The sequence below is a fragment of the Pelophylax lessonae genome, assembly GCF_965119305.1.
Source record: "Pelophylax lessonae genome assembly, contig: HAP1_SCAFFOLD_1135, whole genome shotgun sequence".
In the NCBI taxonomy this organism is placed as follows: domain Eukaryota; kingdom Metazoa; phylum Chordata; class Amphibia; order Anura; family Ranidae; genus Pelophylax; species Pelophylax lessonae.
Window position 1 is genome coordinate 1,310 of NW_028119241.1, and position 16,702 is coordinate 18,011.

General features: G+C 53.8%; 1 protein-coding gene across 2 annotated transcripts; it reads left to right on the forward strand.

The window, feature by feature from the left end:
* Positions 1–1,153: 1,153 nt before the first annotated feature.
* On the forward strand, positions 1,154–15,815 carry LOC309544126 (serine protease HTRA2, mitochondrial-like). Of its 2 annotated transcripts, XM_082276503.1 has the most exons (7): positions 1,154–1,266; positions 1,335–1,529; positions 6,271–6,303; positions 8,791–8,902; positions 10,019–10,088; positions 10,361–10,456; positions 15,587–15,815. In XM_082276503.1, exons 2-7 carry the CDS (start codon positions 1,401–1,403, stop codon positions 15,750–15,752), a joined length of 606 nt encoding a protein of 201 aa, XP_082132629.1. In that variant the 5' UTR covers positions 1,154–1,266; positions 1,335–1,400; the 3' UTR covers positions 15,753–15,815. The 2 variants fall into 2 exon arrangements, with proteins under 2 accessions (XP_082132629.1, XP_082132630.1); XM_082276504.1 differs by lacking the exons at positions 1,154–1,266; positions 1,335–1,529 and adding an exon at positions 5,893–5,949.
* The last annotated feature ends 887 nt before the right edge of the window (positions 15,816–16,702 follow it).

Sequence of the window (16,702 nt, forward strand, 5' to 3'; positions counted from 1 at the left end):
TAAACACTGACTCCTCCCACCTGACACACCCTATAATTACACTGACTCCTCCCACCTGACACACTGACTCCTCCCACCTGACACCCCCCATACATCACACTGACTCCTCCCACCTGACACCGCCCATACATTGCACTGACTCCTCCCCCGCCGTGGTCAACATCGAGATCCTGGGATGGTGAGTGCGGGGCCCCTAAACATTGACTCCTCCCACCTGACACACCCCCTATACATCACACTGACTCCTCCCACCTGACACCCCCCATACATCCCACTGTCTCCTCCCACCTGACACCCCCCATACATCCCACTGTCTCCTCCCACCTGACACCCCCCATACATCCCACTGTCTCCTCCCACCTGACAACCCCCATACATTACACTAACTCCTCCCACCTGACACCCCCACATCACACTGACTCCTCCCCCTGATACTCCCCATACATCCCACTGACTCCTCCCACCTGACACCGCCCATACATTGCACTGACTCCTCCCCCGCCGTGGTCAACATCGAGATCCTGGGATGGTGAGTGCGGGGCCCCTAAACATTGACTCCTCCCACCTGACACACCCCCTATACATCACACTGACTCCTCCCACCTGACACCCCCCATACATCCCACTGTCTCCTCCCACCTGACACCCCCCATACATCCCACTGTCTCCTCCCACCTGACACCCCCCATACATCCCACTGTCTCCTCCCACCTGACACCCCACCCATACATCACACTGACTCCTCCCACCTGACAACCCCCATACATTACACTAACTCCTCCCACCTGACACCCCCACATCACACTGACTCCTCCCCCTGATACTCCCCATACATCCCACTGACTCCTCCCACCTGACACCCCCCCATACATCCCTCTGACTCCTCCCACCTGACCCCCCCTCCTCCATCACCTGACATCTGACCTCCCCCCCATTCAGCCTTCTATGTAGTATATCTCCCATCATCCTCCTGACCCCCCCTATCTATGGATGTGACTGGTGATGGTGGGGGGATGGTAGTCAGTCCGGGGGGGGTGACATGTTCCTCCCTCTCTCCTCAGTCACCCATTCACAGGTCGGGAGGCGGTCCTCTCCAGCGGTTCGGGGTTCCTGGTAACGTCGGACGGTCTGATTGTCACCAATGCCCATGTGGTGGCCAATAAGAGAAGCGTGCGAGTGAAGCTGCAGAATGGGGAGGTTTATGAGGCCGTCGTCCGAGGCTTTGACCCCGTCCAGGACATCGCCACCATCAAGATTACATCCAAGGTAGGTGGACTGACCTCCCGCCTGCGTCCTGCCTGTAAGTACAACAGACTGACACCTCTTCTCTGCAGACTCCTCTCCCCACCCTTCCGCTGGGCCACTCCTCCGATGTCCGCCAAGGAGAATTCGTCGTCGCCATGGGAGCGCCGCACCTCCTCCGCAATACAATCACCTCCGGAATCGTCAGCACGGTGCAACGAGGGAGCCGGGAACTCGGCCTTTCCAACAAAGACATGGACTACATCCAGACCGACGCCATCATAGACGTGAGTGATGACATCATCATTATACATCCAGACCGACTCCATCATAGACGTGAGTGATGACATCATCATCATACATCCAGACCGACGCCATCATAGACGTGAGTGATGACATCATCATTATACATCCAGACCGACTCATCATAGACGTGAGTGATGACATCATCATTATACATCCAGACCGACGCCATCATAGACGTGAGTGATGACATCATCATTATACATCCAGACCGACGCCATCATAGACGTGAGTGATGACATCATCATTATACATCCAGACCGACTCCATCATAGACGTGAGTGATGACATCATCATTATACATCCAGACCGACTCCATCATAGACGTGAGTGATGACATCATCATTATACATCCAGACCGACTCATCATAGACGTGAGTGATGACATCATCATTATACATCCAGACCGACGCCATCATAGACGTGAGTGATGACATCATCATTCTACATCCAGACCGACGCCATCATAGACGTGAGTGATGACATCATCATTATACATCCAGACCGACTCATCATAGACGTGAGTGATGACATCATCATTCTACATCCAGACCGACGCCATCATAGACGTGAGTGATGACATCATCATTATACATCCAGACCGACTCATCATAGACGTGAGTGATGACATCATCATTCTACATCCAGACCGACGCCATCATAGACGTGAGTGATGACATCATCATTATACATCCAGACCGACGCCATCATAGACGTGAGTGATGACATCATCATCATACATCCAGACCGACTCATCATAGACGTGAGTGATGACATCATCATTATACATCCAGACCGACTCATCATAGATGTGAGTGATGACATCATCATTATACATCCAGACCGACTCATCATAGACGTGAGTGATGACATCATCATTATACATCCAGACCGACGCCATCATAGATGTGAGTGATGACATCATCATTATACATCCAGACCGACTCATCATAGACGTGAGTGATGACATCATCATTATACATCCAGACCGACTCATCATAGACGTGAGTGATGACATCATCATTATACATCCAGACCGACTCCATCATAGACGTGAGTGATGACATCATCATTATACATCCAGACCGACTCCATCATAGACGTGAGTGATGACATCATCATTATACATCCAGACCGACTCATCATAGACGTGAGTGATGACATCATCATTATACATCCAGACCGACTCATCATAGACGTGAGTGATGACATCATCATTATACATCCAGACCGACGCCATCATAGACGTGAGTGATGACATCATCATTATACATCCAGACCGACGCCATCATAGACGTGAGTGATGACATCATCATTATACATCCAGACCGACGCCATCATAGACGTGAGTGATGACATCATCATTATACATCCAGACCGACGCCATCATAGACGTGAGTGATGACATCATCATTATACATCCAGACCGACTCATCATAGACGTGAGTGATGACATCATCATTATACATCCAGACCGACGCCATCATAGACGTGAGTGATGACATCATCATTATACATCCAGACCGACTCATCATAGACGTGAGTGATGACATCATCATTATACATCCAGACCGACTCCATCATAGACGTGAGTGATGACATCATCATTATACATCCAGACCGACTCCATCATAGACGTGAGTGATGACATCATCATTATACATCCAGACCGACTCATCATAGACGTGAGTGATGACATCATCATCATACATCCAGACCGACTCATCATAGACGTGAGTGATGACATCATCATCCTACATCCAGACCTACTCATCATAGACGTAAGTGATGACATCATCATTATACATCCAGACCGACTCCATCATAGATGTGAGTGATGACATCATCATTATACATCCAGACCGACTCCATCATAGACGTGAGTGATGACATCATCATTATACATCCAGACCGACTCCATCATAGACGTGAGTGATGACCTCATCATCATACATCCAGACCGACTCATCATAGACGTGAGTGATGACATCATCATTATACATCCAGACCGACTCCATCATAGACGTGAGTGATGACATCATCATTATACATCCAGACCGACTCATCATAGACGTGAGTGATGACATCATCATTATACATCCAGACCGACGCCATCATAGACGTGAGTGATGACATCATCATTATACATCCAGACCGACTCATCATAGACGTGAGTGATGACATCATCATTATACATCCAGACCGACGCCATCATAGACGTGAGTGATGACATCATCATTATACATCCAGACCGACTCATCATAGATGTGAGTGATGACATCATCATTATACATCCAGACCGACTCATCATAGACGTGAGTGATGACATCATCATTATACATCCAGACCGACTCATCATAGACGTGAGTGATGACATCATCATTATACATCCAGACCGACGCCAACATAGACGTGAGTGATGACATCATCATTCTACATCCAGACCGACGCCATCATAGACGTGAGTGATGACATCATCCTTATACATCCAGACCGACGCCATCATAGACGTGAGTGATGACATCATCATTATACATCCAGACCGACGCCATCATAGACGTGAGTGATGACATCATCATCATACATCCAGACCGACGCCATCATAGACGTGAGTGATGACATCATCATTATACATCCAGACCGACTCATCATAGACGTGAGTGATGACATCATCATTATACATCCAGACCGACGCCATCATAGATGTGAGTGATGACATCATCATTATACATCCAGACCGACTCATCATAGACGTGAGTGATGACATCATCATTATACATCCAGACCGACGCCATCATAGATGTGAGTGATGACATCATCATTATACATCCAGACCGACTCATCATAGATGTGAGTGATGACATCATCATCATACATCCAGACCGACTCATCATAGACGTGAGTGATGACATCATCATTCTACATCCAGACCGACGCCATCATAGACGTGAGTGATGACATCATCATTATACATCCAGACCGACGCCATCATAGACGTGAGTGATGACATCATCATTATACATCCAGACCGACGCCATCATAGACGTGAGTGATGACATCATCATCATACATCCAGACCGACGCCATCATAGACGTGAGTGATGACATCATCATTATACATCCAGACCGACTCATCATAGACGTGAGTGATGACATCATCATTATACATCCAGACCGACGCCATCATAGACGTGAGTGATGACATCATCATTATACATCCAGACCGACTCATCATAGACGTGAGTGATGACATCATCATCATACATCCAGACCGACTCATCATAGACGTGAGTGATGACATCATCATTATACATCCAGACCGACTCATCATAGACGTGAGTGATGACATCATCATTATACATCCAGACCGACGCCATCATAGACGTGAGTGATGACATCATCATTATACATCCAGACCGACGCCATCATAGACGTGAGTGATGACATCATCATTATACATCCAGACCGACGCCATCATAGACGTGAGTGATGACATCATCATTCTACATCCAGACCGACTCCATCATAGACGTGAGTGATGACATCATCATTATACATACAGACCGACTCATCATAGATGTGAGTGATGACATCATCATTATACATCCAGACCGACTCCATCATAGACGTGAGTGATGACATCATCATTATACATCCAGACCGACGCCATCATAGACGTGAGTGATGACATCATCATTATACATCCAGACCGACTCATCATAGACGTGAGTGATGACATCATCATTATACATCCAGACCGACTCATCATAGACGTGAGTGATGACATCATCATTATACATCCAGACCGACGCCATCATAGATGTGAGTGATGACATCATCATTATACATCCAGACCGACTCCATCATAGACGTGAGTGATGACATCATCATTATACATCCAGACCGACTCCATCATAGACGTGAGTGATGACATCATCATTATACATCCAGACCGACTCATCATAGATGTGAGTGATGACATCATCATTATACATCCAGACCGACTCCATCATAGACGTGAGTGATGACATCATCATTATACATCCAGACCGACTCATCATAGACGTGAGTGATGACATCATCATTATACATCCAGACCGACTCCATCATAGACGTGAGTGATGACATCATCATTATACATCCAGACCGACTCATCATAGACGTGAGTGATGACATCATCATTCTACATCCAGACCGACTCATCATAGACGTGAGTGATGACATCATCATCATACATCCAGACCGACTCATCATAGACGTGAGTGATGACATCATCATTATACATCCAGACCGACTCATCATAGACGTGAGTGATGACATCATCATCATACATCCAGACCGACGCCATCATAGACGTGAGTGATGACATCATCATTATACATCCAGACCGACGCCATCATAGACGTGAGTGATGTCATCGTAGGTGGGAGTCCTCCTCGGTCCTCCTCATTCCCCCGACCATTTTTATATCAGGAGTGAGGTCATCATCACCCCTACAACCAATCCAACCTAATTTATCTCTGCCCCTCCCTCTGTGCTCTGCTGAGAGCTGTGATTGGCTCCTGTGTACAAGCTCCGTATTTGGTGACCCTAGAAGGACTCCTCTCCCGCACTTTTCCAAAATATCCAAACCAGATTGGATGCCAGAAAGGAGTAAGTCATGTGATCAGATGAAGGCGGAGCTTCTGTTGTGTGACACCTTTTTGTACTTCTGTCCCCGTCCAGGTCGGTAATTCTGGAGGCCCGCTGGTCAACCTGGTGAGTACCTACCTAGTGTATACCCCTCGTATTACCCCTCCCCCCACTTATTCCCCCCTCCCCCACCTCTATTTATATTATACTCTTCATACCCCCCTGTATACTACACTCATCACAATCCCCCCATATATGAATTACCTGCACTTGTGACAGCCAATAGGCGCCCCCTCCTGTGGCAGCCAGTCGGACTCCTCCCCCCCCTCCGGTGGCAGCCAGTCGGACCCCTCCTCTCCCCCCTCCTGTGGCAGCCAGTCAAACTCCTCCCCCCCTCCTGTGGCAGCCAGTCGGACTCCTCCTCTTCCCCCCTCCTGTGGCAGTGGCAGCCAGTTGGACTCCTCCTGCCCCCCCCTACTGTGGCAGCCAGTCGGACTCCTCCCCCCCCCCCCTCCGGTGGCAGCCAGTCGGACCCCTCCTCTCCCCCCTCCTGTGGCAGCCAGTCAAACTCCTCCCCCCCTCCTGTGGCAGCCAGTCGGACTCCTCCTCTTCCCCCCTCCTGTGGCAGTGGCAGCCAGTTGGACTCCTCCTGCCCCCCCCCTACTGTGGCAGCCAGTCGGACTCCTCCCCCCCCTCTGGTGGCAGCCAGTCGGACTCCTCCTCTCCCCCCTCCTGTGGCAGCCAGTCAAACTCCTCCCCCCCTCCTGTGGCAGCCAGTCGGACTCCTCCTCTTCCCCCCTCCTGTGGCAGTGGCAGCCAGTTGGACTCCTCCTGCCCCCCCCTACTGTGGCAGCCAGTCGGACTCCTCCCCCCCCCCTCCGGTGGCAGCCAGTCGGACTCCTCCTCTCCCCCCTCCTGTGGCAGCCAGTCGAACTCCTCCCCCCCTCCTGTGGCAGCCAGTCGGACTCCTCCTCTTCCCCCCTCCTGTGGCAGTGGCAGCCAGTTGGACTCCTCCTGCCCCCCTCCTGTGGCAGCCAGTCGGACTCCTCCTCTCCCCCCTCCTGTGGCAGTGGCAGCCAGTCGGACTCCTCCCCCCCCTCCTGTGGCAGCCAGTCGGACTCCTCCCCCCCCTCCTGTGGCAGCCAGTCGGACTCCTCCCCCCCCCCTCCTGTGGCAGCCAGTCGGCCTCCTCCTCTCCCCCCTCCTGTGGCAGCCAGTCGGACTCCTCCCCCCCCCTCCGATGGCAGCCAGTTGGACTCCTCTCCCCCCTCCTGTGGCAGCCAGTCGGCCTCCTCCTCTCCCCCCTCCTGTGGCAGCCAGTCGGACTCCTCCACTCCCCCCTCCTGTGGCAGCCAGTCGGACTCCTCCACTCCCCCCTCCGGTGGCAGCCAGTCGGACTCCTCCTCTCCCCCCTCCTGTGGCAGCCAGTTGGACTCCTCCTCTTCCCCCCTCCTGTGGCAGTGGCAGCCAGTTGGACTCCTCCTCTCCCCCCTCCGGTGGCAGCCAGTCGGACTCCTCCTCTCCCCCCTCCTGTGGCAGCCAGTTGGACTCCTCCTCTTCCCCCCTCCGGTGGCAGCCAGTCGGACTCCTCCTCTCCCCCCTCCGGTGGCAGCCAGTCGGACTCCTCCTCTCCCCCCTCCGGTGGCAGCCAATCGGCCTCCTCCTCTCCCCCCTCCTATGGCAGCCAGTCGGACTCCTCCTCTCCCCCCTCCTGTGGCAGCCAGTTGGACTCCTCCTCTTCCCCCCTCCTGTGGCAGTGGCAGCCAGTTGGACTCCTCCTCTCCCCCCTCCTGTGGCAGCCAGTCGGACTCCTCCTCTCCCCCCTCCGGTGGCAGCCAGTCGGACTCCTCCTCTCCCCCCTCCGGTGGCAGCCAGTTGGACTCCTCCTCTTCCCCCCTCCTGTGGCAGTGGCAGCCAGTTGGACTCCTCCTCTCCCCCCTCCTGTGGCAGCCAGTTGGACTCCTCCTCTTCCCCCCTCCTGTGGCAGTGGCAGCCAGTTGGACTCCTCCTCTCCCCCCTCCTGTGGCAGCCAGTCGGACTCCTCCTCTCCCCCCTCCGGTGGCAGCCAGTCGGACTCCTCCTCTCCCCCCTCCTATGGCAGCCAGTTGGACTCCTCCTCTCCCCCCTCCTGTGGCAGCCAGTCGGACTCCTCCTCTCCCCCCTCCGGTGGCAGCCAATCGGCCTCCTCCTCTCCCCCCTCCTATGGCAGCCAGTCGGACTCCTCCTCTCCCCCCTCCTGTGGCAGCCAGTCGAACCCCCCCCCCTTTCCTGTGGCAGCCAGTCGGACTCCTCCTCCCCCCCTCCTGTGGCAGCCAGTCGGACTCCCCCCCCCCCCCCCCCTCCTGTGGCAGCCAGTCGGACTCCTCCTCCCCCCCCCTCCTGTGGCAGCCAGTCGGACTCCTCCTCCCCCCCCTCCTGTGGCAGCCAGTCGGACTCCTCCTCCCCCCCCTCCTGTGGCTGCCAGTCGGACTCCTCTCCCCCCTCCTGTAGCAGCCAACCGGACTCCTCCCCCCCTTCATGTGCAGCCAGTCGGACTCCTCCCCCCCTCCTGTGGCAGCCAGTCGGACTCCTCCTCTCCCCCCTCCTGTACTCGGACTGTTCTCTGTGTCTCAGGATGGCGAGGTGATTGGGATAAACACCCTGAAGGTGACAGCCGGAATTTCCTTCGCCATTCCCTCCGACCGAGTGCGGGATTTCCTCCAACAGGAAGACAAGAAGAATCAGAGTAAGGAGGGGGAGGGGCATCACCTGGGTGTGTCCGATATTCTCCGCCTCCACTGAGTGCAGAGGTCACTATATGGGGGGGGGGGTGAGAATAGATCCTGGGGGGTGGAGTCTAAATCTTGGGAGAGGGGTAGGAATATATTGTGGTAGATGAGGGGCCGGAGTATAGATCCTGGGGGAGGGGGAGGAATATATCGGAGTATAGATCCTGGGGGAGGGGGAGGAATATATCGGAGTATAGATCCTGGGGGAGGGGGAGGAATATATCGGAGTATAGATCCTGGGGGAGGGGGAGGAATATATCGGAGTATAGATCCTGGGGGAAGGGGAGGAATATATCGGAGTATAGATCCTGGGGAGGGGTGAGAATAGGTCCTGGTAGATTAGATGGGGGGGGGAGTAGTATAGATCCTGGGGGAGGGGGAGGAATATATCGGAGTATAGATCCTGGGGGAGGGGGAGGAATATATCGGAGTATAGATCCTGGGGGAGGGGTGAGAATAGGTCCTGGTAGATTAGATGGGGGGGGGGATTAGTATAGATCCTGGGGGAGGGATGTGAATATATTATTTTATATAGGGGGTTAAAGTATATATCCTGGGGAGTAGTAGGTGGGAGGGAACGGTAATTATATCCTGGGGGGATGGGGAGCGACAAATAAATCCTGGAGGGGGGGTGTGAATATACCCTCATAAATGAGGGGGGTGGAGTTTAGATCCAGGGGGAGGGGTGTGAGCATATCTTGGTGGGTGGGCGAGGGAGGGGGTGGAGTATAGATCCCAGGGGGAGGGGTGTGAGCATATCTTTGTGGATGGGGGAGGGAGGGGGTGGAGTTTAGATCCAGGGGGAGGGGTGTGAGCATATCTTGGTGGATGGGGGAGGGAGGGGGTGGAGTATAGATCCCAGGGGGAGGGGTGTGAGCATATCTTGGTGGATGGGGGAGGGAGGGGGTGGAGTATAGATCCCAGGGGGAGGGGTGTGAGCATATCTTGGTGGATGGGGGAGGGAGGGGGTGGAGTATAGATCCCAGGGGGAGGGGTGTGAGCATATCTTGGTGGATGGGGGAGGGAGGGGGTGGAGTCAGGTTGTAGTCATGTGACTGTGGTGTCTTCTGCAGGTTCTTGGTTCAAGAAGTCGGAGGTGCAGCAGAGGTACATCGGGATCACAATGCTGACACTCACCCAGAGGTATGATGGGAGGTCACATGACTGAGATCTACAATACCATATACTACATTCTGCCATGCCCCTCCCCCTCCCCCCATGTCCCCTCCCCCCTTCTGGTCACGTGGTGGGGTCTCTGCTATCAGAGGGATTGTCCCGCCCATATTCCCCTTTGTTCCCTCCCCGTTTGGTCACATGGTGGGGTCTTCTTTATTGCTGTCGGGGTTGATGATGTCATTTAGGGGCGGGCTCTTCTTGCTGGGCGGTTCTAATGAGACTTTCATTTTTCTGTGTAGGATTCTGGCTGACATGAAGTTCCGGGACCCGACTTTTCCTGACGTCTCTCATGGCGTTCTCATCCACAGAGTCATCATCGGCTCCCCGGCGCACCAGTGAGTCCAGCATGGGGGTGGGGACAGTTCTACCATGTGACTGACTGTATTCCAGTGCTGCCCTCTACCTATAGATTGGCAGAATGCACCTTTATGCTCCTCTTCCCCTCGTCCTCCCAGTAGAAGGACTCTGAGATTCCTCTTCCCCCTCCTCCTCCCAGTAGAAGGGCTCTGAGATTCCTCTTCCCCCTCCTCCTCCCAGTAGAAGGACTCTGAGATTCCTCTTCCCCTCCTCCTCCCAGTAGAAGGACTCTGAGATTCCTCTTCCCCCTCCTCCTCCCAGTAGAGGGCTCTGAGATTCCTCTTCGCCCTCCTCCTCCCAGTAGAAGGGCTCTGAGATTCCTCTTCGCCCTCCTCCTCCCAGTAGAAGGACTCTGAGATTCCTCTTCCCCCTCCTCCTCCCAGTAGAAGGACTCTGAGATTCCTCTTCCCCTCCTCCTCCCAGTAGAAGGACTCTGAGCTTCCTCTTCCCCCTCCTCCTCCCAGTAGAAGGGCTCTGAGATTCCTCTTCGCCCTCCTCCCAGTAGAAGGACTCTGAGATTCCTCTTCCCCTCCTCCTCCCAGTAGAAGGACTCTGAGATTCCTCTTCACCTTCCTCCCAGTAGAAGGACTCTGAGATTCCTCTTCCCCTCCTTCTCCCAGTAGAAGGACTCTGAGATTCCTCTTCCCCTCCTCCTCCCAGTAGAAGGACTCTGAGATTCCTCTTCCCCTCCTCCTCCCAGTAGAAGGACTCTGAGATTCCTCTTCACCTTCGTCCCAGTAGAAGGACTCTGAGATTCCTCTTCCCATCCTCCTCCCAGTAGAAGGACTCTGAGATTCCTCTTCCCCTCCTCCTCCCAGTAGAAGGACTCTGAGATTCCTCTTCCCCTCCTCCTCCCAGTAGAAGGGCTCTGAGATTCCTCTTCGCCCTCCTCCTCCCAGTAGAAGGACTCTGAGATTCCTCTTCCCCTCCTCCTCCCAGTAGAAGGACTCTGAGATTCCTCTTCACCTTCCTCCTCCCAGTAGAAGGACTCTGAGATTCCTCTTCACCTTCCTCCTCCCAGTAGAAGGACTCTGAGATTCCTCTTCACCTTCCTCCCAGCAGAAGGACTCTGAGATTCCTCTTCCCCTCCTCCTCCCAGTAGAAGGACTCTGAGATTCCTCTTCCCCTCCTCCTCCCAGTAGAAGGGCTCTGAGATTCCTCTTTGCCCTCCTCCTCCCAGTAGAAGGACTCTGAGATTCCTCCTCCCCCTCCTCCTCCCAGTAGAAGGACTCTGAGATTCCTCCTCCCCCTCCTCCTCCCAGTAGAAGGACTCTGAGATTCCTCCTCCCCCTCCTCCTCCCAGTAGAAGGACTCTGAGATTCCTCCTCCCCCTCCTCCTCCCAGTAGAAGGACTCTGAGATTCCTCCTCCCCCTCCTCCTCCCAGTAGAAGGACTCTGAGATTCCTCTTCCCCCTCCTCCTCCCAGTAGAAGGACTCTGAGATTCCTCTTCCCCCTCCTCCTCCCAGTAGAAGGACTCTGAGATTCCTCCTCCCCCTCCTCCTCCCAGTAGAAGGACTCTGAGATTCCTCTTCCCCCTCCTCCTCCCAGTAGAAGGACTCTGAGATTCCTCTTTGCCCTCCTCCTCCCAGTAGAAGGACTCTGAGATTCCTCTTCACCTTCCTCCTCCCAGTAGAAGGACTCTGAGATTCCTCTTCACCTTCCTCCCAGTAGAAGGACTCTGAGATTCCTCTTCCCCTCCTCCTCCCAGTAGAAGGACTCTGAGATTCCTCTTCCCCTCCTCCTCCCAGTAGAAGGGCTCTGAGATTCCTCCTCCCCCTCCTCCTCCCAGTAGAAGGACTCTGAGATTCCTCTTCCCCCTCCTCCTCCCAGTAGAAGGACTCTGAGATTCCTCTTTGCCCTCCTCCTCCCAGTAGAAGGACTCTGAGATTCCTCTTCACCTTCCTCCCAGTAGAAGGACTCTGAGATTCCTCTTCCCCTCCTCCTCCCAGTAGAAGGACTCTGAGATTCCTCTTCCCCTCCTCCTCCCAGTAGAAGGGCTCTGAGATTCCTCTTTGCCCTCCTCCTCCCAGTAGAAGGACTCTGAGATTCCTCCTCCCCCTCCTCCTCCCAGTAGAAGGACTCTGAGATTCCTCCTCCCCCTCCTCCTCCCAGTAGAAGGACTCTGAGATTCCTCCTCCCCCTCCTCCTCCCAGTAGAAGGACTCTGAGATTCCTCTTCCCCCTCCTCCTCCCAGTAGAAGGACTCTGAGATTCCTCTTCCCCCTCCTCCTCCCAGTAGAAGGACTCTGAGATTCCTCCTCCCCCTCCTCCTCCCAGTAGAAGGACTCTGAGATTCCTCTTCCCCCTCCTCCTCCCAGTAGAAGGACTCTGAGATTCCTCCTCCCCCTCCTCCTCCCAGTAGAAGGACTCTGAGATTCCTCTTCCCCTCCTCCTCCCAGTAGAAGAACTCTGAGATTCCTCTTCCCCCTCCTCCTCCCAGTAGAAGGACTCTGAGATTCCTCTTCCCCCTCCTCCTCCCAGTAGAAGGACTCTGAGATTCCTCCTCCCCCTCCTCCTCCCAGTAGAAGGACTCTGAGATTCCTCTTCCCCCTCCTCCTCCCAGTAGAAGAACTCTGAGATTCCTCTTCCCCCTCCTCCTCCCAGTAGAAGGACTCTGAGATTCCTCTTCCCCCTCCTCCTCCCAGTAGAAGGACTCTGAGATTCCTCTTCCCCCTCCTCCTCCCAGTAGAAGGACTCTGAGATTCCTCCTCCCCCTCCTCCTCCCAGTAGAAGGACTCTGAGATTCCTCTTCCCCCTCCTCCTCCCAGTAGAAGGACTCTGAGATTCCTCTTCCCCCTCCTCCTCCCAGTAGAAGGACTCTGAGATTCCTCCTCCCCCTCCTCCTCCCAGTAGAAGGACTCTGAGATTCCTCTTCCCCCCCTCCTCCCAGTAGAAGAACTCTGAGATTCCTCTTCCCCCTCCTCCTCCCAGTAGAAGGACTCTGAGATTCCTCTTCCCCCTCCTCCTCCCAGTAGAAGGACTCTGAGATTCCTCTTCCCCCTCCTCCTCCCAGTAGAAGGGCTCTGAGATTCCTCTCCCTTTTTGTAAGTTCTGGTGACTCAGGTCGGGGTATTCTCTTCTATTCTCCATCCATCAGGTGGTGGATCCTTCCTTCCCACACAGTAAGTCCATTCTTCCCCATGGGTGGATCCTTTCTTCCACACAGTAAGAGATTCCTCTTCCCCATGGGTGGATCCTTTCTTCCACACAGTAAGAGATTCCTCTTCCCCATGGGTGGATCCTTTCTTCCACACAGTAAGAGATTCCTCTTCCCCATGGGTGGATCCTTTCTTCCACACAGTAAGAGATTCCTCTTCCCCATGGGTGGATCCTTTCTTCCTTCCACACAGTAAGAGATTCCTCTTCCCCATGGGTGGATCCTTCCTTCCTTCCACACAGTAAGAGATTCCTCTTCCCCATGGGTGGATCCTTCCTTCCTTCCACACAGTAAGAGATTCCTCTTCCCCATGGGTGGATCCTTCCTTCCCCACAGTAAGTCCATTCTTCCCCATGGGTGGATCCTTTCTTCCTTCCACACAGTAAGAGATTCCTCTTCCCCATGGGTGGATCCTTCCTTCCTTCCACACAGTAAGAGATTCCTCTTCCCCATGGGTGGATCCTTCCTTCCTTCCACACAGTAAGAGATTCCTCTTCCCCATGGGTGGATCCTTCCTTCCCACAGTAAGTCCATTCTTCCCCATGGGTGGATCCTTCCTTCCCCACAGTAAGAGATTCCTCTTCCCCATGGGTGGATCCTTCCTTCCCACAGTAAGTCCATTCTTCCCCATGGGTGGATCCTTCCTTCCCCACAGTAAGTCCATTCTTCCCAATGGGTGGATCCTTTCTTTCCCACAGTAAGTCCATTCTTCCCAATGGGTGGATCCTTTCTTCCCCACAGTAAGTCCATTCTTCCCCATGGGTGGATCCTTTCTTCCCCACAGTAAGTCCATTCTTCCCCATGGGTGGATCCTTTCTTCCCCACAGTAAGTCCATTCTTCCCCATGGGTGGATCCTTCCTTCCTTCCCCACAGTAAGTCCATTCTTCCCCATGAGTGGATTCTTCCTTCCACACAGTAAGAGATTCCTCTTCCCCATGGGTGGATCCTTTCTTCCCCACAGTAAGTCCATTCTTCCCCATGGGTGGATCCTTTCTTCCCCACAGTAAGTCCATTCTTCCCCATGAGTGGATTCTTCCTTCCACACAGTAAGAGATTCCTCTTCCCCATGGGTGGATCCTTCCTTCCTTCCACACAGTAAGAGATTCCTCTTCCCCATGGGTGGATCCTTCCTTCCACACAGTAAGAGATTCCTCTTCCCCATGGGTGGATCCTTCCTTCCACACAGTAAGAGATTCCTCTTCCCCATGGGTGGATCCTTCCTTCCACACAGTAAGAGATTCCTCTTCCCCATGGGTGGATCCTTTCTTCCACACAGTAAGAGATTCCTCTTCCCCATGGGTGGATCCTTCCTTCCACACAGTAAGAGATTCCTCTTCCCCATGGGTGGATCCTTTCTTCCACACAGTAAGAGATTCCTCTTCCCCATGGGTGGATCCTTCCTTCCACACAGTAAGAGATTCCTCTTCCCCATGGGTGGATCCTTTCTTCCACACAGTAAGAGATTCCTCTTCCCCATGGGTGGATCCTTTCTTCCACACAGTAAGAGATTCCTCTTCCCCATGGGTGGATCCTTCCTTCCACACAGTAAGAGATTCCTCTTCCCCATGGGTGGATCCTTTCTTCCACACAGTAAGAGATTCCTCTTCCCCATGGGTGGATCCTTCCTTCCACACAGTAAGAGATTCCTCTTCCCCATGGGTGGATCCTTCCTTCCACACAGTAAGAGATTCCTCTTCCCCATGGGTGGATCCTTCCTTCCACACAGTAAGAGATTCCTCTTCCCCATGGGTGGATCCTTTCTTCCCTGGTTTTATTGAGTTCTGGGGGCTCAGACCATCCATGTGCTGAGGGGTGTGGCTGTTATTCAGCTCCGCCAGCATTGGAACCTAAACCTTGTGGAACTTCAGCTGGCCTCTCTTGCCCCTCCCAGGGGGGAGGGCTGGCCTGATTGGCACACTGACCCCTCCCCTCTCTCTTGTGTTTCCTCAGAGCCGGCCTGAAGCCTGGAGACATCATCCTGGAGATAAACGCCCACAAGGCGGTGACCGCCGAGGATGTCTTTGATGCCGTGAACAGCCAACCAAAACTTGCGATGATTGTGCGGCGAGGGTACGAGACCCTGATGGTCAATGTCATCCCGGAGCCGGTGGAATGATTGGACAGTGTGAATCATGTGATCAGCGCCCCCCGGTGGGTACTCGGGGTCAGTGGAGGGAGACGTGCGGGTCTGGTAATTGGACTGAGAATGGACGGATCCATCATCCCCGGAATCCTGCCAAGTGTGGGCCCTCAGGAGGCTCCAATCACCGCCTCCTCTACACCCAGAGGGGGAATGGATGGGAGATTCGGAGGGGTCCATGTTGGGTGAATGACCCGTTTTGTGACCTTCCATACAGAATGTAAGTGGATTCCGCCATCATCCAGGATCATGTGATGTGTACAGGCTCCGCCTCTCTGAGTTTCTATGGGGGACATTAATTAGGAAGATCCCTGCCTCCCCCAACCCTCTGGGTAGTATGGGGGAGGGGACATTACTGTCATCTTGTAATGCCGGAGTCCTGGCTTCACTTTCTACATGGGCACCATTTTTCTTCAGAACTCTGTAGAAAGCCCCGCCTTCATGAATAAATACAACCAATGAAAAGCCTCCTCTGTGTTTCCCTGATATTTGTCTCCACTGATGGGTTCCAGACCCGGGATTTCCTGGGAACTTTTGAAAATCTGAATTCCCTAAAAATGGGGGTGGGGCGTTGAGAGGGGCCAATAGCAGCCTGCATATTGCCCTGCAGGAAATGGGGGGCATAGAAAAATTATGTGAACAGTGGGAGGGGCTTAAAATTTAATTTTATGTACAGAGTGCCGTGGTCAGGGGTGGGCGATGCGAGGAGTGCCGTGGTCAGGGGTGGGCGATGCGAGGAGTGCCGTGGTCAGGGGTAGACGATGCGTGGAGTGCCGTGGTCAGGGGTGGGCGATGCGTGGAGTGCCGTGGTCAGGGGTGGGCGATGCGAGGAGTGCCGTGGTCAGGGGTGGGCGGTGCATGGAGTGCCGTGGTCAGGGGTGGGCGGTGCGTGGAGTGCCGTGGTCAGGGGTGGGCGATGCGCGGAG

Bases quoted from the DNA above. Each gene is read 5' to 3' on its own strand.
- LOC309544126 (XM_082276503.1), top strand. From the start codon at position 1,401: ATGGGAGCGCCGCACCTCCTCCGCAATACAATCACCTCCGGAATCGTC. The intron at 1,530-6,270 runs GTGAGTGATGAC...GTCCCCGTCCAG, and splicing joins AGACCGACGCCATCATAGAC to GTCGGTAATTCTGGAGGCCC. The intron at 10,457-15,586 runs GTGAGTCCAGCA...GTGTTTCCTCAG, and splicing joins ATCGGCTCCCCGGCGCACCA to AGCCGGCCTGAAGCCTGGAG.